Source organism: Patella vulgata, chromosome 3 (genome assembly GCF_932274485.2).
Source record: "Patella vulgata chromosome 3, xgPatVulg1.2, whole genome shotgun sequence".
In the NCBI taxonomy this organism is placed as follows: domain Eukaryota; kingdom Metazoa; phylum Mollusca; class Gastropoda; family Patellidae; genus Patella; species Patella vulgata.
Genome location: NC_065881.2, coordinates 36221477 through 36242077, shown reverse-complemented (window position 1 = coordinate 36242077; position 20601 = coordinate 36221477). Strand labels below are relative to the sequence as shown.

The 20601-nt window shown below is 35.8% G+C and overlaps 1 protein-coding gene across 3 annotated transcripts in view; it reads right to left on the bottom strand.

Annotated features, from left to right (window-relative positions):
* LOC126816700 (mediator of RNA polymerase II transcription subunit 12) overlaps positions 1 to 16929 on the bottom strand; it is a 35003-nt gene extending 18074 nt beyond the window's left edge. For 2 of the 3 annotated variants that reach the window (XM_050543436.2, XM_050543440.2), the window contains exons 1-15: positions 16851 to 16929; positions 15039 to 15062; positions 13769 to 14257; positions 12008 to 12166; positions 11173 to 11364; positions 10234 to 10290; positions 10047 to 10100; positions 9846 to 9878; positions 5339 to 5380; positions 3962 to 3994; positions 2136 to 3536; positions 1939 to 1986; positions 1681 to 1824; positions 627 to 803; positions 362 to 373 (exon numbers count right to left, since the gene is read on the bottom strand). In XM_050543436.2, coding sequence (XP_050399393.2) covers positions 362 to 373; positions 627 to 803; positions 1681 to 1824; positions 1939 to 1986; positions 2136 to 3536; positions 3962 to 3994; positions 5339 to 5380; positions 9846 to 9878; positions 10047 to 10100; positions 10234 to 10290; positions 11173 to 11364; positions 12008 to 12166; positions 13769 to 14257; positions 15039 to 15062; positions 16851 to 16881 — 2896 coding nt within the window. In that variant the 5' untranslated portion in view covers positions 16882 to 16929. Of the gene's footprint in view, positions 1 to 361; positions 374 to 626; positions 804 to 1680; positions 1825 to 1938; positions 1987 to 2135; positions 3537 to 3961; positions 3995 to 5338; positions 5381 to 9845; positions 9879 to 10046; positions 10101 to 10233; positions 10291 to 11172; positions 11365 to 12007; positions 12167 to 12872; positions 12940 to 13768; positions 14258 to 15038; positions 15063 to 16850 lie in introns of those variants that run through there. The other variant, XM_056099704.1, reaches the window with a different exon arrangement.
* Between the last annotated feature and the right edge of the window lie 3672 nt (positions 16930 to 20601).

Below are 20601 nucleotides of genomic sequence, written 5' to 3'. Positions count from 1 at the left end.
GGAAAGACCGTCACTTTACAGTTATGCATACACACACAGAGCACACCGTATATTAGGCTACCAGCACGTAATAGACATTAAGCATTTTATGATAAACGACAAGATAATAACGTTATATAAGGTAATGAGTTTATGCTCACCATTAAAAAACATTTTTTTTTTTTAAAAATCCCTAAAAATGTCTTTTATGGCATTGTATTTATTTGCATTGCTTGGCGTTAAGATAAACAAACATAGATCTATATTAAAATGGTTGGGGTAGATTTCACAAACACAGAAAGCTATATGACCCGTAGCATTTAAGCGAAATATCAACTAAATAATTGGTTAAAATAATAGGTAATCATTAAAAACAACAAACCTGCCATTCTCTCTGAAATAATATAAAAAAATAAATGAACTTTTGATATAATTACATTTTAGTCGGAACCTTCGAACCTCACAAGTATCTTTCAAAACGGTATCTCAAAACTCCCTATAGATATATCTATATAAGGTCCAATGTTTATATATATTTATATACAATATGTACATGAATAATTTGGTTTTTTCCTGGACACAAAAGTTGTAAGAAACAACTTTCAGTATATTTGTACGGTCTCTTTTTAAAATATTAATAGACTCACGTTCATTCATTTCTGCCACCATTTCGGGGTCCATCATAAGATTATTCATCATTCCCGATGCTCCACCTAAGCCCATTCCTGTACCCATTCCCATAGCTGCGAAAGGATCGCTCATGTTGTTTGGAGGCTGTCCACCGAAACCAAACATGTTGTTCATATTCATATTGTTATTTAGACCTGAAGAAATATAAAAATAAATATAAGATATATTTAAAAAGCTTTAACATGTATACCTGAAAAACGAATTATTCGTTGTCTTATAGCCGAAACCACACGTTCCCATGCCTTTTCTGAAATTAATTAATAACAGATTGCATCGTTTACTACTCAACCGATTCAATAATCCAGCCATCTATTTCCAGTTTACTATTCAACCGATTCAATAATCCAATCATCTATTTCCAGTTGAATACTCAAATAGCTCTAGGTCTGCTATGATGAACTCGGGTGGCCTCGAAATCATTCCTGCTTTCAGAAACATTAGGTAAGAATACGGATGAATAAATCTAAAGAGATCAAGTACTGGTATTTAAAACAGATGTATACTTTCATAAGAAAATTTTGTTCTATTCAGTCTTCATTTCTGTGCCCTCCACGCCTACGTCATTTTTTTTTAAAAAAACAAAACAAAAATGATTATCGCTCTATAAGTGCTTTATGAAATTAACTACCGTTTAATACCATATAACCTGCACTGCTTTATAAGTTTTGAAAAATTCGTCAAAACACAATTACCGGTATTTCATAGGAATTGCATGATTCATGTGTTGATAAACATGTAATGTAACATTGAACACTTTAGTAACAGAATTGCATACACTATGCCATAAATAAAAACAATTTTATTCCTAGTATGCTAAGCGTTATCCCTGTATCAATACCAAAGTAATTCATTCTTTTCCAAACATAACCATCCCCATATTTTCTTAGAAGAAGATAAAATTTAAAAAATGTTTGAGTTATTAAACTACTGCATAAATCTGTTTTCTTTCTACATTTCATGAAAAATATGAATTGAAACTGATAGATTATTGGCGCTGTGTAGTTTACTTACTCTGGGCACTAGCTAACATTGCCATGTATGGATCTGTGACAGGAGGTTGGGTCTGTGTTGGTGTTTTAACTTGTTGGTTAGTTGGTGCTGTATTAGTAACCGGCATAGGTCCCAGCAGAACCCTTTTTAACTGTGGACTCATTGCTTTAAATGTAAAAAAATATACATATTCTTTTCGTTGCTTGATGTTGATTTTTAAAACAAAATGTAGGAATAAATAACTATTATATGGAGTTATATTTTATGTTTTATACTTACAGTTGTAACCACCAGGCCCCAGAATTCCACGTAACGCATTCTCCATTTCTGTAAAATTGTAATTACTGTTTTAATAAATTTATGAATGAAATATTCTTCATTTTCAAGGATCTGATCAATCAATGCAGATTCAAACTTATTTGCATATTTTCAATGCTGGTTTTCATGTGAAAATTGAAAAAGTAAAATTGGCGTACCTGCACGTGAAACTTGAGTTGGGCTATTTCCGGGCTGGTTTGCTTGGGGTTTAGTATTGGTGTTCGGATTTTGTGGAAACTGTCCCATTGTCTGTTGTTGTGGCTGTTGTTGTCTGAACGGAGGTGTTGGTTGTTGTGGTTGTTGCTTTTGTTGAGGGTTTTGTTGTGGTTGTTGCTGCTGTTGGGGGTTTTGTTGCAGCTGCTGTTGAGTGTTGTGTAGAGATTGTTGCTGATGTTGAGGGTTTTGCTGAGACATGGTGTTTCTAATCGGTTGTTGGTTTGGCAGATTTTGTGAAAACACATTGGTTTGTTGCTGTGTCGGCTGATTTTGTGAAGAAAACACATTGGTTTGTGGCTGTGTGGGTTGTTGTGGCATGGTATTTTGGATCGTTTGTTGTGTAGGTTGATTTTGTGGTCGCGGATCGTTTGGTAAAAACCTGTTAGACTGTGGTAAATTCTGTGAAAACACATTATTTGTTGACTGTGGTTGTTGTCGAGTTTGTTGTGGAAGGGCTGTGTTTGATTGTTGTGGGGTTTGTTGAGACAGTTGATTGGGCTGCTGTATAATAGTGTGGGCTGGTTGTTGCTGTGGTGATTGATTTTGTGCTGATGAACTTTGCAGTTGTGACTGGTTTGGAACTTGCGGAGAAGTGTTCGCAAATGTCTGCTGTTGTACAAGCATGTTGTTTGCAGGCTGTAGCTGCTGTGGAACATTGTTCAATAAAGGTTGTGTTACTTGCGGATTTTGAACAGGTTGTTTTGGTGTTTGAACAGGTTGTTGTGGTGTTTGTACAGGTTGTCGTGGTGCCTGTACGGACTGCTGTTGTGCCTGGACAGGTTGTTGCTGTGCTTGGACGGGTACCAGATTATTTTGTTGTTGCGAGTCAGGCTGTTGTTCATTTGTTTGGGATTTCGTATCACTTGGTAGCAGGGCATTTCGAGCAGGCTGTTGGGTGGGCTGTTGCTGAAACGTGTTACCAGTAGGTTGTTGTTGAGTGAACATATTCATTCCAGGTTGTTGTGGATACGGGTTCATTGGTCGTGGGTTATACTGTTGTTGTTGAAATTGTTGAAATTGTTGAGATGGATATTGTTGATAGTTGTTTGGATTGTATGGAAATGGATTATATGGAAACTGATTGCTTGGCTGTTGGAAAGGATTTCGAAACGGCTGCTGTTGTTGGTTTTGCTGTTGTGGTGGTTGCTGTTGTTGCAGATAGTTTTGATAGTTCGACTGCGGAAACTGTGGTTGTTGTGGAAAGAATTGGGAAGGTGCATTTGTGAAAAATCTGCTTTGCTGAGGAAATTGTTGTGGAATTCCTGGAAATGATCCTGGTAATTGTTGATCCAGACTGGGAAAACTTGTTGGAATTGGAGTTGGTGCAACAGGAACACTTATCCCTAAAATGATAAAAGTATCTTAAGAATTTATTACTAAACGATTAATTGTGAATCTTAAATAATTTGCATCTCGGTAATCAAAAGTAATGTTATCATTAATAGCCCTAATGTTACAAACATTTTTGAAACTAACATTTACTATCACTTTAGAAATCGGTAATCGATTTGACATGATTTGGCTACATAGTTATATTCTGTGCCAAACTGAAAACGCATCGAACAGGTCTGTGTTGGGATACAAAAATTAACCTTGTGGTGAATCTAAGGATAAATCTTATATAGTATATGATATAAGAATCACCCCTATAGACAAATATACCAGTCTTAAAGCGAAACAAATAACAATAAACAAAATAGTTGTTATGGTCTATAAGCCTGTGTTTTAAAATTAAAAGCGCAACTATGTGGCAATTACATATACACACCTGAGAATAAACTGCTGTTCAATGTTTCCATATCTGTAAAGGCATTTACTATTGTTTATTACTAAGCTTGAACTAAATAGATATAACTTACATTTGAGTGATAAGTTACTGTGTGAACCGTAGTAAATTTTAATTAAATATTCCAACGAATATCCCGCAAACTTTTGACAAGGAGCAATGCCAAAATGGAAGCTGGTTACGTCACTCTTTAGAAGAGATCATTTCGTATAAAGGGGTGACAGCATGCCACGTCGAAAGGGTTTTCGGTACTTTTACCACAATTCTAGTTTTGTATAAGAATAAGCTATAAGTCAGTTTGGTTTTTCACGCATATAACTGCCCGTATTCCATTATTTTGTTACCATCTTTTACATTCTAGTAAAATATCTGCAAAATTTATAGCTTTACATATTGGCCCTTTGCCCCTTTCTATACAGACTGTGGATAGTTTCTCTTGTCACACTACGGTCAAACCTGTCGAATCTGGAAGCAATGGTGCGCTTCTTCCGAGGTTTTTTTAGCATTATAAACCCACCCAATAGGCACTTTCAGGGCTGCCGTAACACGCTTTATAGATGTTATTGAACCGGTTATTATTGAATTGAAATAATGATATAAAATTGACGATACACTTATGACGTGAACTTCATGTTGTTTGTTAAATTAGTTATAATATAAAGAAGATTGGAAAGTTTTATTTTATATATGACTATATTTTAACGAGTCTGAATGATTTTTTCATTGTAAAAAAAATTTTGTAGACCGGCGATCAATGGTTTCAATATAAGTCTTCTATGTAATTGCCTTTAATTGATATTTTCCGTTGCCCAAACTCATAAGACCGAAATGATCGCGATTTTTTTTGATTGCAACGCGTGGTTGTCAAACTAGCTGTCAAAGTTAAACCACCCCTGCAATGTTCAGCTTCATTGGTTTCGCCCACACGTGACGAAAGCCATGTTGTCTTGTACTGAGTCGAAAATACAAGTAAATAAGTCGAATTCTTCAAGAGAGGACCTTTTTTATTGGTTGGAATAACTAATTTCACAGTGGATTTTGTTCATAATAGAAGAAATCAGTTTAAAATTTACGACGCTTCAGGCAGTAGTAGAACATCTAATGATTAAACAACAAAATAAGCTCACGAAAGCAAAAAGAACATTATATATTTTAAGCAAACAAAGCTTATAAATGCATAAGCATCTAATCTACAACAACAAACTAGAGATAGATATCTAATTTATATGTAGTCAAAACAACATAATAAGATCAGGAAAGCATAAACATTTACATGAAATATATTTGTAGTCTAAGCAATCAAATAAACCTACGAAAGCATACATATTACAGCAACTAACTAACTAAAATATACATCACCTGATTGGCCTGACAGCAGAGTCTTGAAAGCACTCAGAAGTTCTGTAACAAAGTCATTGGTAAGAAATTATAATAAGCAAAACCACAACTCATAGTTTGTGTGCTGCCTGTTGAGAAGTGACACGTGATATACCATATAGAATATGTAGCAATAGCTGTCAAGGTGTATCATATTGTATAGTATAAATGTCGTCCATTAATCCCCTAGTCAACTGCCAATATAGTGCTTATTTTTATTAATTAAATACCCATTAATGCACTACCCATTGTAAATATGTACATGTACCTACTCTAAGCACAGGAATGGGAATGTACAATGATTAATCGAGGTATCTATCTGTGTAAAAAGATATGTGCCTGTATCAATAATATAAAGTAAATATGTATTTATAGGTTTGTCTTTTTGTAAAATTATCCATATTTGTGTTACTTAAGATTATCACCGGGCATCCTGTTAGTATATGCATTGTTCATTGTGATTGTTTGCTTGTTTCATTACCACACTCGGTGTTTATAGGTTGCCATATTAGAAAAACCCAATATTCACGTGCAGCATTCTGTTTAAGCCCTTTAAAAGCATGTTTTCAACTTAATGTGCAGTACATGAACTATGAAACGTCAATCTGTCGTAATTTGTTGTTGGACGTGTGAAGGAATCGAACTAGAGATGCCGAGACTTACTGAAAATCAACGGAATGAAGCCATAGGAATGTCCAGGGCTGGCATGTCTACACGTGCTATTGCCAGACACTTCAATTGTCATCAGTCCACTATTGTAAGGTTGGTGGAACGTGTTCGAGTTACTGGATCAACACGTGACCGTCAACGTCCTGGTCCACAACGCGTTACAACCCAGGCTCAAGACCGCTACATCCGGGTCACTCATCTGCGTGACAGATTCCGCCCAGCGACTCGAACAGGTGCAGCAGTCGTCGGAAGACAAGGACCAGTAAGTGCCAACACCGTAAGACGTCGTCTAAGAGAAGTATGACTCCGTGCACGACGACCTTATGTTGGAGCTATCTTCAGGGATCATCACCGTCAGCGGCGTTTGATATGGGCTCAAGGACACCAGACATGGAGATGAGTAGACTGGCAAAGTGTGCTCTTCAGTGATGAGAGTCGCTTCAATCTTTATCACGCTGACGGCCGTCAACGTGTGTGGGGACGTCTTGGGGAACGTCTTGCAGACTGCTGCGTCTTCGAAATGAATCGATGGGGTGGGGGAAGTGTAATCGAACTAGAGATGCCGAGACTTACTGAAAATCAACGGAATGACGCCATGGGAATGTCCAGGGCTGGCATGTCTACACGTGCTATTGCCAGACACTTCAATTGTCATCAGTTCACTATTGTAAGGTTGGTGGAACGTGTTCGAGTTACTGGATCAACACGTGACCGTCAACGTCCTGGTCCACAACGCGTTACAACCCAGGCTCAAGACCGCTACATCCGGGTCACTCATCTGCGTGACAGATTCCGCCCAGCGACTAGAACAGGTGCAGCAGTCGTCGGAAGACAAGGACCAGTAAGTGCCAACACCGTAAGACGTCGTCTAAGAGAAGTATGACTCCGTGCACGACGACCTTATGTTGGAGCTATCTTCAGGGATCATCACCGTCAGCGGCGTTTGATATGGGCTCAAGGACACCAGACATGGAGATGAGTAGACTGGCAAAGTGTGCTCTTCAGTGATGAGAGTCGCTTCAATCTTTATCACGCTGACGGCCGTCAACGTGTGTGGGGACGTCTTGGGGAACGTCTTGCAGACTGCTGCGTCTTCGAAATGAATCGATGGGGTGGGGGAAGTGTACTGGTGTGGGGAGGCTTCACATTTCATCACCGGACCGCCCGACACATTTGCAGGGGTCGCGTTAATGCTGTAGCCTACCGTGATGATGTCATGCAACCAATTGTTGTTCCGATGTTTCGAGCGCACCCACAACTTCAGCACTTCCAACAGGATAATGCACGTCCGCATACAGCCCGTTTTAGTATGGACTAGCTGGCTGCTAACAACATCAATGTCTTTGACTGGCCAGCCATGTCTCCGGACATGGCACAGATAGAACATGTCTGGGATGAGATTGGACGCCGTCTGTATCGGAGACCACAGATGCACACCATTGCTGCTTTAGAAGCTGCTCTTGTCCAAGAATGGAACAATTTGCCCCAGGCCTTCTTTCAAACATTGGTAAATTCCATGCGACGTCGCTGCACAGCGTGCGTAAGAGCCCGTGGAGGACACACGCGCTACTGACATCTGTGTCGTACTTTTGGTTTTAACCCCTCTGACTTGAAGACAGATTAAACATCCATAAGTGTACAAATGTGTTGTTATTGATGTGTTCCCATTTGAATATTGTTCACAATAAGAAGCAAAATAAATAAGATATGTTTACAGGATCATTTTGTTATACGAAAAACTAAGTGACGCGTTTTCCATGGCGCTCAGTATATTTCATCATACCTGTGTTGAATGTTGTGTTATTATCAGACCAGTTTGAGGTAAAAGTGTATTCTGAGATGATTATCATACTGTTTGTTCTGTTAGTAAATGTGTAAGCTAGATTAAAATTATCATTTGTCTTGTTTGTAAATATATATATGATTAGTCATATTGTTATAAATTTATGTATATGTTTATATTGTATGCTGTCCTCAATGGATGTTTCGATACAATAAAATCTTATCTTATCTTATCGATGTCAAAACTTACTATAAGCAAGTTACTATAAGAATCGTACACAATGTTGGATATACGACGCCCTTTCTTAAATTCTCCATGGCATTTCTCATATTGATTAATCTTAGTTGTACTTAATCTAATTAAAACTACTTCTTATTTTCATTCCGTGTATTCGACTGATGAGTTCGTTTTGGGTCTAGTACTACTAGTAGTCTCGGTCACCTAGAACCTCCTAGTCTTCGACGTACGGACACGAAAAGTCCATTGCCCATGCGTAACCGGGGGTTTGGTTTTTAATGTGGTTGATTATCCAGTATCTTTGGCCAAATCAAGTAAGAGTTGCGCCCCTTCCCGCAATAAATCCCATAATTCTTCCATTAATATAAACAAACATAAATCGTGACGACGAATTAGGATTAATTTAAAAACATATATGGCCCATGAAGAGAGAAATTCTACAATAAAAAAAATTTGGATATTGAACTGGCAATGCAATCAAATGGATTTTTTGAAATGGAATTCTTAAATTAATTTCATGGGCGTCAACATCTTGTTTTAGGACTAGTTACCCCCCTTTGAATTTGTCTATGATAATGTAAAAGACCGGATAATCTAGCCGATGACCTATTGTTCTCAAATGTTGACAACGCATCCAGACTAATATTCGTAGAATATTTTTCTGTATGATAGAGACATTAGTAGTAGTAGCAGGTTATTTAAAATCTGTTTCCCCAGTAGTGATGACGTACATTGTAAACAAGGTTCTGGGCCTACTACTACTATCTGGTTGTATAACGTCTGCTTTCACAGTTCTTGGCCTATGACCGACACAATCTGTTTTACAGACCTAATGCGATATCCGTCTTTTATCTCTGTCCAAGATGACTGACCTTTTAAAGGTCAGACCGCTGTAGTTCTAAGGGTGACGTCACATCACAATGTTTACCAACAAAGATGGCATCGATAACGCCAAAAAAGATTACTTCTGTGGCTTGTTTTTGTTGTTTTAAAACAAACACGAGCAGGTCAATCAGATTAGACGGTAAAAAATGTACTTCTGAAAGAATTCAGAGTAAACAAACAGAAAAAAACGTCAAATTGATGGTCATACGTGCGTTGTTTACATCGAACGTAGTAATATGAACTGGTACGGGCAGAATTATATCGTTTTACCCATTTTACGCCTTCGCGTACTATTTTCTGTACCTATTTACGCTAAATATGGAATTTTTTTATCAAGATATACTTCAAACACCTTTTTTTTATTTTTCTAATACTAAAAAAAATGTTTCAGATTTTAATTTGTCGAAAGAAAAAAGTTAATATTTTGTAGTCATTAAGTCGCATCGATGTCATCCTTATCAGTGATTGTAGCGGCCAAGCGAATATTCACTGCGGATCAGTGTGTGACCGACAAACTAATAAATATTTTTGACTTCATTAGACAACCAATCAAAAGCTTCAAAACATTTTGCTTAATTTTTTGTATCACAGGTTTTCATTAGTAGAATCACAATCTGCGCATAACTGAACGCCGTCTACAAAACGTCTTTTGGCCAATATGAACTGGTTGTCTTCGATATCACCTTGGGGGAAGAGTTCTTTAAATAAACATTTTTCAAACACAAGATGAAGTGAAGTAAACGAGCGTAAAATTAAATGCTGATATAGACTGGCCGCACTTCGGTATTTAATCGAAAACTATAAATTTACTTTCAAAAACGTTTTAGATGCATGTACAATGAGAACGCTTTAACTCAGGAGCACTTCTAAAATTTGTTATTATGTAATCAAAATGAAGAAACTTGTATACTTTACCAAATGCTGACATTTTATTGTTCGAAGATAAAGCTGAAAAATAAGAACAACATGTAACCTTTACACCTGGCTTATAATTTGTATTTATATAAATTATAATTTGAGAGTACTTGATGTTCAGCTATTATTATTAGCACACTTAGTTTGTACATTTAATATAATCTAGATGTAATGTAAATGTAATAAAATTAAAATACATACCTGATTCGGCCGTTGCAACAAAAAGTCCCAGATTTCGCATTAGGCTATTTTCTGCTAATAAAATAACACGACAAGATTAAAAAATATATGAAAAATATAAACACCATGATACATCCATTACGTCTTGTCTCTTGTGAGGTTTTTTTTTATAATTGTAATTATATACTATATATTTACAATGACTTACTCTTTGGCATTATGGACGTTTGTGGAATTTGTTGAGAGTTCTGCGTCATTGGTCTGTCTAAAAAAAAAGAATATAAAAATAACACAATAATATGATACAATATAAAAAATAACATACATGTAATTTAATACAATTTTAATAATATACAGAATCGAAGAAATGCACAATATTTCCAAATTCATCAAAAACATTTGAGTTCATTAAATTCGCAATTCGCAGTCTTTTCATATATTTTTATTCTCATAATGTAAAATAACTCCTTTTTGTAAACTGAGCTCGTCCACAACCCATTAAATCTAATACTACATTATAAAGGCATGAATATCAATAATTTGACAGTCACACAGTTGGTTCTATTATATCTCCATTCTTGATTATCTAATATAACGAGTGGGGGATCACGTGGATAAGTGGGTAAGACGCTAGCTCGCTAGCCTGGAGGTCGGGTGTTCGATCCCTGCATTGGCCGAGAAAGTTCATCCAGATTTTCCGGCGTGGTTCTCCCTTGTCAGTGATGCAGGACGGAGGGGCTGACAAGGAAAGCTGTCTAGTCGTTCGGATGGGACGAAAAACCGAGGTCCCGTGTACACATTGGCGTGCACGTAAAAGATCCCTTGGCAGTTGGAATTCGATATAAGAGTAGGCCGTAGTGCAGCTGTCCGGGCAAAATTTCCCTCATAGCACACTGTATGGCGCATGCCCGTCTTCATTAGCCCAGGTTAGGAGCAGAACAGTAGGACGTTAAACTCCATTTCATTTCATTTCTTAATATGCCGAGTGACATACCGAGCGAATAACCGCATTTGTATTTTAGGACATAGTCTTGTGTCGTGCATTACCGATTTTTTTTTCGGGCTACCATGATATTCATATCTTTAAATGTTACATAAATTCGGCTAACTGGAAATGCAAACCCCTATATATCTATATAATACTTACATGTATTAAGAGCGCATTTTAAATTGATATCAGACCATAAACCATCAGCACCACAAGTTACAGTTGTAGTCCCACTTTCATAATGATAACCATCCGTTTCTTTACACCTATACATCACACTAGATCCAAATATCGTTTTATCATACGTAGATGTAGCACCATCAACAACTGGTATTTTATTACCACAATCCTCTAAAATGGATAATGTTCGAGCACTATTATTTAACAGCCTACCAAAGTTACTAATAAATCATTATAAACATAATGTATTTTCTCTAGTTTCAACTATTCAATTAAATTAAGGAATCTTGTATTTTAATTTTTCGTATTATACCATCTACGCTTCGAAAGCAATTCATTTTTCACTAAGTGAGTAAGATGTTAGCTCGCTAACCCGGAGGTCCCGTGTTCGATCCCAGTGTTGGCCGAAAAAGTTCATCGGTTGTTTCCGGCGTGATTCGCCCTAGTCAGTGGTGCATTGCGGATGGCCTGGTAAGAGACGACGTATTGTCGTTCGGATGGGACGAAAACTGAGATCCCGTATACACATTGGCGTCCACGTAAAATAACCCTGGACAGATGAAAATCGAAATAAAAGTAGGCCGTAGCGCCGATGTCCGGGAAAAATTTCCGGTATAGAGCAGAGAACACTGTATGGAGTACGACCAACTTCATTATCCCAGGTCGTTGCCGAAAAGTAGGACGCTAAACTTCATTTCATTTATTTCTCAGCAAGATGGGCCCCATCATTGTCTTTAATTTGCCCAGATACATGGCTATAATACAACCACTTGCGCATTATATTTATAATATACAATACAAGTATCTGACTTACTTGGTTTACACGTAATATTTGGTGGCAGCCATGTCGAATCAGGTAAACACATAGAAACATAACGAGCAGTTAAATAACCAGGACGACATTGATATACAGCAAAGGCACCGAAAATTCTATATGACGCCCCTGGTATATCTACAGGTGTGGGACAAGTCACTGAAATAAAAATATGCATAGTTGATAAAGTACAAATAGGACAGTAGTTTATGTTCAGATGGACTCTGGTGGTGTGCCTTATAGGAACCGTTATACGTTTTCTAGGCATTCGGTATTGGAATATCTGCACCAATGCACCAGAGCTTAAGATGTTTCGATCATTCTGTAATGCAAGTACTTGCATTTGCTTAAATAACGATAAAAAAATGTATCGCTGGATCAAGGTTTTGAATTCCCTGTCACAGTCCATTGAAGCATTTCTCTTTCAAACGATCTGTGAATTATAATTATCTTAAAATTACAGTATTACCGTTATAAGAAGTCAGGGTTGTTAGCCATATTAATTATGTAAATATATTCAGATGTCTACTCATATTATTATTGTCACGTTACATCAAGTATAAATGTTGACATACTGTTTAAATATTACATGTTGATGAAAACATCAAGACACAAATTATAGCTTACACGCGCTTAACTAACGAAACGACTAGAAGCTCAAAAAGCAGCTACATATTATAATCTAAAACCTTAACGGAAAGATTATAATATATCAATATAGTAGCTGGAATATACAACATGATAATATAATTGTTTACACTAAAAATATAATATACAAAATATAATATATAATATAAACAAAAAACAAAAACAAAAAAACAATATCTAAACAATTTTTTTTAAAATAGAAAAAAGTCAAACAAACCGCTGAACCATTTCGAAAGTGCTGAACGAAAGAGAAAACTAAAAACAACGATCCATAATCGTGTTTCCATGTCTGACCATTAACGAAAATAATTCCTCGAGTATATAATATACAAGTTGTCCAAAACCTTACTAAAAGTTCACATGTCAATGACAAATGTGAGTTGAGCAGTGAAGTTTATAAACATCCTCACATGTCAGTCTAACAGACATTTCGTGGCACAGAAACATACACGTTCTTTTTCTAATATTAATTACACGTGTTCATGAATGACCCGGGAATGAACTTTTAAAATTTTAGAGGGGATATCTTTTAATACCGTCGTGTAGTCATTTTTGATGTTCCTATTATTTCACACACCAACCAATATATTTTCTGATGATTTTATGACAGGCAGCTTTACCTAGAACAAGGTTCTCCTTTCTCTGAAGGAGAAGACATTATAAGTTGCAAGATACATTAAAGATACATTATGTAAGATTTAGATAAGGATACTGCAATATGAATATATTGAAAATTTCATTCAAATTACTTTATTCTCAGTCAAGTTATCGCTGCTTGTAGTTTTGACAAGATAATGTGTGCATCGTTTGTTTATTATCGTAACTACTGTACTGGTATATTCGAGTCTTAGCCCCGGTTCTCCTTTTTTAAATTAAATCATTAATTGGCCGAACCGTTCTAATCTAGTAAGAATCTCGATTATGGTCTTGTCATGTTAATATATGTCTAATTAATAATTTACACAACATTTAAGGCCTATAGAAAGGCCTGCAATAGGCAAATTTAGCTCTTAAATAATGTATCTTTAATGAACAACAAGATATGGTTAAATTAAATCAGAACAATTTATTATCAAAATCTTTCAAAGTGTCAACACAGAATTAAATACTTACTAGTCATGCCAAATTCGCCAAGGCTTCCCACGGGCGCTGTTTGGGATTGAGCTTGGGACTGTAGGTCCGGCTGCGTTGGTATAGTTGAAGAAATATTATGAAAATGTTGGGGGCCAGCTGTATTGGGTGTGTTATTAGACTGGGCTTTGGGTTGTTGTGCGTTAGATTGGGGTTGAGACTGATCGTTGACCGGGGCAGTCAGCAATGAGGTCGTGGTCGTGGTCAGCATGGCCCGTCTTGCTGTCACATCTGTTTGAGTCGTTAAAATACCGGTTGACAGTAAGGTTGATAAAGTGGTCGTTGACGGAATATTTTGACTTTGTGCGTCTGATGTAGCTAAGATCGAACTGTTTCCTGGCGTAGATGTTGACGAATTAACTGTCGGTGCTGAAGGGGCGACATTACTAGGGTTATTCGAAAGTGTGTCTGTTGTTTGGAAAAGGCTAGTTGAGTTGTCGACACTGGGTGTCGATTGGGAGGTTTGTCCAGCTAGAATAAAGAAACACAATCATCTAGTTATGAAAATCATTTCGGACAAATCATAAGTAAATAATATAACTTATTTGCAATTCAAGAATACATCATGTGATAGAAATACTGGTAATTCTAATATATAAATCTGGTTGATCCATAAGAACGATTTAAAGATTCCAGTAGAAACCCCTAAAAAGGAAAAAAGGAAGTAGACGGCGTAACGGGCACACATACGATTTTTAGTTCACTGATCATTTCTCTGGGAATGAAGACTTGTTATATAAGACTGTGAGGAAATACCAGTTTGAAACCGACTTTCTATTCATAAGATGTGATTTCCCCGACATCAGAAAGGATGGAAAAATAGATAAAAAGTAATCATTCAAAAAAAAATTTTGGTACTTCGGGTATATGCTCATAGTATGTGTACTCTTTCTAAAACACCTCATACCACTTCCTATTTCGATAGGTCTCATACCCAGCCAATATTTGTTGTACTTTTCTAAATAAATACAATATTTCATCAATACTAATTGTTAGCTGTTTTTAAATACAAGAGAAATTCCGATTTGTAATATGTATATGTTATTGCAAATCTGACAAAAAGTATATAAATATCTATAAATTATAGCGTACACGATTTATAAGAAGTTTTAATATGTCGAATCAGAAATGAATGCAGTACATGCAACTGCGTGTGTTCGGCACCGTATATATAGTAGAAGATCGCAGACTGGCCGTAGAGACTTTCGTTATAGACCCGTCTCTCTCTATTTCTGTAATAATATATACATACCTACTGATACAAAACTCACACAAACTGAAAAAGCAAAATAACCTGATATTAGCGCTATTTATCATATCCAGTACACTTTCCTTTAATATCTTTTAAAATAAGCAGATCCACAATGCTAGAATATTAAATGTTCAGAAAAGACACAAAGTGAAGGGCAAGGCCGCCATTTGAACCGACTTTACCTCCTTCACTACATCTTGTTATTTATCAGAGAAATATTTTGAAAATCGCCTAAACTTCCCATGATTAGCCTTAAAGGGTCTTTATAGCGAATAAATATTTTGAAAGACTTACAGGTATTAAGTTTAGTTTTCATAGCAAGTAATGTGTTCCTATTTGTCAAATATTAAATGGACCAACAATCAATGGTCTAAAGTCCTAATTGGTATCCAGATTGAGCTTATATAGTTTATTGAGATTAGAGTTGCTTAGCTTTGGGACTATTGCTCTTTAAATCTTCCGTGATCACTTTCTGGGTAATGTCCTTTTATGTTTATATTTTAATAATAATGCTTGTAACATTACCTGTCACAGACATTATTCAAACTTAAGGGTTGTCAACAAGATAGTCGATAAAATATATCATTGTAATGGTAGCCTAAGGGACATGGCATGGGGTGGGAGTGAGGGCGTATTGGTGGCGGAGAAAGCTGTGCCGAATACATTCGCTGTTGCCGTTTTAATATTGTAAGTAAGTCGACAAAGACATAGTTCAGCTAATAACCAGGACAAACTAATACCTAAATCTGTACAATATGTTCAATATAATAATGACAATAAGTGATGTTTAACTCCAGTCAATGTAACTAGAATAAACATGTAGCCTGTAGCTATAATACTAAATTAAGGATGTGAAATAACGTGTTACTAATCCTCTTGACAGCCAAGTGACAGTCCACGTCTTCCAAAACATCCCTTCCAATATATAATAAATTTACACCTTTGTTAAAAGGGCATCTCTTAAAAGATATTACCATATTATTACATTTTTTAAGTTTGCATAAACAAAAATATACTGTTTATGTCGTAAAAATTTGCTTTATGTATCACGTATCATACAGTTTAATTTTACACACTAAATCATTACGTTTATTCTTTTGAAAAAAAAAATTTTGTGTGTATCCAGTATTAGAAATATGTTAAGACATTGCTGGTAAACAAGCAGGAGAGTAATAAATACCGAACCGTTGTTTACAATATTGTGTAGACAGATACTGGTGTTTGATGTCCACACAACCGGTATACTAATTACCTTGGATTCCAATAATTTGCCCAATTACAACAAATTCGTATTTACAATGTTCAGTTTTTGCGACTGTTTGGTATACATTTCAGCAGAAAAAAGAAAGAATAAATTCAGTTGGCACTGAGGTAACCCAATCAGACATTCGTATTTACAATGTTTAGCTTTTGCGACTGTTGTCACATAATATTGTAAGCCATGTATATAATTCAGCAGAAGAAGAAGAAAATAAATTTGACAAGAAATAACTAAAATTAAATGGGGTTTTACGTCCTATTTTTCTGAACAGACAGGGCTAATAAAGACTGGAAAGATATAAAAGAAATAAAACTAATATTTGTTTTGTTAAAACCGATTGGATTTTGGTGTTTCCAAAACTCCCAGAAGTTAGATTATCAAGGATTAAGCACCATTGCTGTATATAACGCGATCCCAGAAAAAAAAAACCGATTAAAACCATGTCTGAACAATACAAAAAATCCACTTTGAATCCGAGCATACGGAAACCTGTATTTTATATATCTAAATAAAATAGCCCCAACAAAAATATTTTTAAAAAAAATACTCACCAATTAAACACAGAAATCGCCTGCGTGTCATTTTAGTGTCCTTCTGTAAATGTGTAATGAAAGAACTCGTATCCCTAACTCTCACTATCCTCAATAATAAAATCGTGACTGACAGGTGATAATGTAAGAAAAGGGTGTTACGACTTCAACAACGGAACAGCTATAATAATCCACACTTGTCAAATAGCCTGTCATTCCAACATCAGGGATGTGTCACATTCTGCCCTCCCTTTATATATGAGTGAGGGATGCAATTTATTTACGTCTTTTTGACATGGGTAATTAGATGACAGATAAGGAACCTTTACGTTTTAAACAACAGAATGTGTCTATGTCATTTTGAAGAGCCTGCGTATGTGTACATAATATAGTTGTAGTTGTAATTATTTATCACGTAAGTGACGTCACTGTTAAAAAGGGGTCTTAAAAATATAATGGAGTGAAGTTTAACGTCTCGCCATTACAATACTTTGGTCATTCTGATACATACATATATGGTAGCGTGCTCAGTGTGTGGTAGAATAAATATTTTGTCCGTCAAGCCCGCCCTTCAGAGAACAACAAAGTTTTCTTTTACGAGGTCGTAATATTAAAGGAGCTAAATCGCTAATATTTGGGACCTAGAAATTGACACAAATGGGTCGCAACGCATATAACAATGTAATTTGAATGTATATAAACTGATTTACATTCAATCGTTTCTGTTTTTACTGTATTTTCTAATCAATTATGTTCGGCGAAATACGTCAGAAGTTTCACTCGAATGGCAGTCTCTAGAATCTGGTTATTCCAGTCTACACCGATAATATTTTTTGTGCATGTACATGACGGTGGTGTCACCGTTTGACATGACTTGTGGAATATGTCTAGCCTTGTTCTTCGAGTCCCTTGTTACAAATGGCGCCGAAAAGCATTATGGTACACGATTCTATTTTGTCTTAAAGATACATTATGGGAGATAAGATAAAGATATGGCAGATATAATAGTTAAAAACTAGATAGTGTAAAGGTAATTTGCTGAAAATTTCAGTAAAATTGATCCACTATGAGCCGAGAAAGAAGCGGGTGAAATTTTTGCATAGTCTCGGTCATCATTACTAAAATCATTAATATAAACAGCATAGTCTCGATTATCCACTTTTTCTGATTTAATTATCAACGGCCGTTAGCGGCATATAGAAATCAAATCCAGCCAACATCGAAGGCTAGCCTTGATATCGAGAGTTTATTATGGTCTGAATAAGTTAATTAATGCCTAATTGATAATTTAGATAACATTTCAGGCCTAAAGAAAGACTTGTTATAGGCAGATTTTGCTCTTGCATAATGCATGTTTAAATATTGGAAATCAGAAGCCCATCTTTTCCCGGTAAGATCACAACATCAATGTTGACAAATAATTCGTGTTTTCAATGTCGAAGACTATGGATGATATTGAGTTAGAGACTTGGCTACTTTCACTTTTTTTTCTTCTGCAAATTAAATTCCAAAACATTTTTTGAAGTATTAGAAAAAAAATAAATAAAGGTGTTTGTGGCATATATAGGTAAAACATATTTCCTATTTAGTGTAAAGGCACCGTTCTGCCCTGACCAGTTTAACGCTACAACGAAATCTGCAAGGAGTCTTAGCTTTTAGCTTTTACCCTACTTTAACGTTTTGTAAACAATGTACGCGCCATTGAGCCGATGACTCATCTTCTACCATGTCCCTGTGTATATAAAGATACATTTTTTTTTATTTGAGGAGTTCACATGTAATAAGAAGATGAATGGATGGGCGCTTGTCTTGTCAGATTTATTTAGCATTTTATATTTAAACAATGACAGCCATTTAATTTCGCTCGCAATAGACTAATTTGAATGACATTTTCAATATATTCATTTTGCATTATCTATTTTCGAACTATTTTAACAAGAATGACTAGCCCATTGTCTAAATCTTATATAATGCATCTGGATGGATTTTTCTAAATAATATATTACGCGGAGTCCAGCGGAAAGCAGTTAAGGTTACGTGTAGATGACTTATATCAATATCAAAAATATTAGAAGTGGCGCCAATATTATTGTGCGTAATTCATTAGCTTAAATATTTAGTTTTTAAATTTTAAGTGTGTAAAATTTCCAGGGATTTATCTGAAAGCCAAAATGAAACATTAAAATACTTAGAGGGGGACAGCCATACACTACATAATCTAGCCTTGTTAAAATTGATGTTGTAACATATAATCCATTAGAGGCAACTCAATATTAAAAGTTTATGCCTCGTTAATTTATTGATAACGATGACAAAACCTACATTATATATCACACGGTGACGACAGGGTACAGGATAGAGCCCCAAGAAGATTACTTCGATCAATGATAGCCCTGGAGTTACTACAGTTATTTCTAAAACACTGGGTGCCACTTTTTATTTCTGTACATTTTATTTAAACAACTGCGAGATCTTCTTCCTTCCAGTGGCATCTAATTCAAGTTCAAAGATTTGGCGCAGAGGGCTATACTATATACCTATTTACCTATGTTACTTATTTAGGGTGTTCGCCTGTCCAACCTCGTGGGTTTTCTCCGTGTCCTCCGGTTTCCTCCCACTGCTAAAGACCCCTATGCGCAAGCGAATTATTGAAATAAAATTAAACCATATGTTAGTCCCGAAATTACCTACTTGTGTCGAGTGGACGTTAAACCCCATGTCTCTCTCTCTCTCTCTATTAAGGGTGTTTTCCGGTATTTAGTGTGTTTTCGGGTATTGAGTGGTTTTCCGGTATTCAGTATAACATGGTGTTTCCGGTAGTTTTCCAGTGTTTTCCGGTTTTTCCGGTTGTTTTCGGTTGTTTTCCGGTATATAATATTGCCGGGCTCAGACAGCGTATTCTTACTCTATTTGAAAACCATATACGACTTTGTCCTGAGAAAGCCAGTTATGTAGACATATTACCTTTATGATATTCGCGTACTTTGTAATTTTTTGTATTGCTGACTATGCATTCGATTTCCCTGTCATCTATATTTCATTGCACAATATTTACTCTGATACCACATGTAAAAAATGTATTTTAGGGACAGAATGTGGGGGTGTATTCATAAAACTCTCGAAGCTATGCGTACACATTTTGAACGAACCAAAAGAAGAAAACAAGCATTCTTACAACTATTTTTGATATCATGAAAACTATCCAATTTTCATAAATTTATGAAACCGCAGAACCAAAACCTGTACTCAAATTTCAAACTTTCTTTTCTCGATTTCATCTGTCGTTCAGGGCGTTTCTGGTGTTACATATTTTTTACGCATTTTATTCTGGCACCCTATAGGTCAATAATTTCTACGAATCATACATCAAAATTAAGTCTACCGTTACATATTTAAGAATGTTTAAAGAAACTTTTTCTGGGGAAAATGTCCTAAGTCAGAACATATCTTATAAATATTTTAAATGTATCATTTAACCAGTGAAACAAAGATAACATATCACACTGAACATGTTCCACGATACGATAACAGATAAACATACTAATCTTCCATATTTCACACAGTGTTACACAATATTTTTGTATGCATTGATTCGAATGTATGATTTCGCTTAGTGGAGATAAAATAATTTAAGGTGTATTTTTAGCATTATGTGTTTCGAGTTTTTGGGCTTAAAATGGTCTGTTATGGGGGTTAGTCTGGTCAACATTGCTAAGTGCGCTTAATTAAGTCAATAATTTGTTAGTTTATTTCCGTACACTGCTGACAGCAC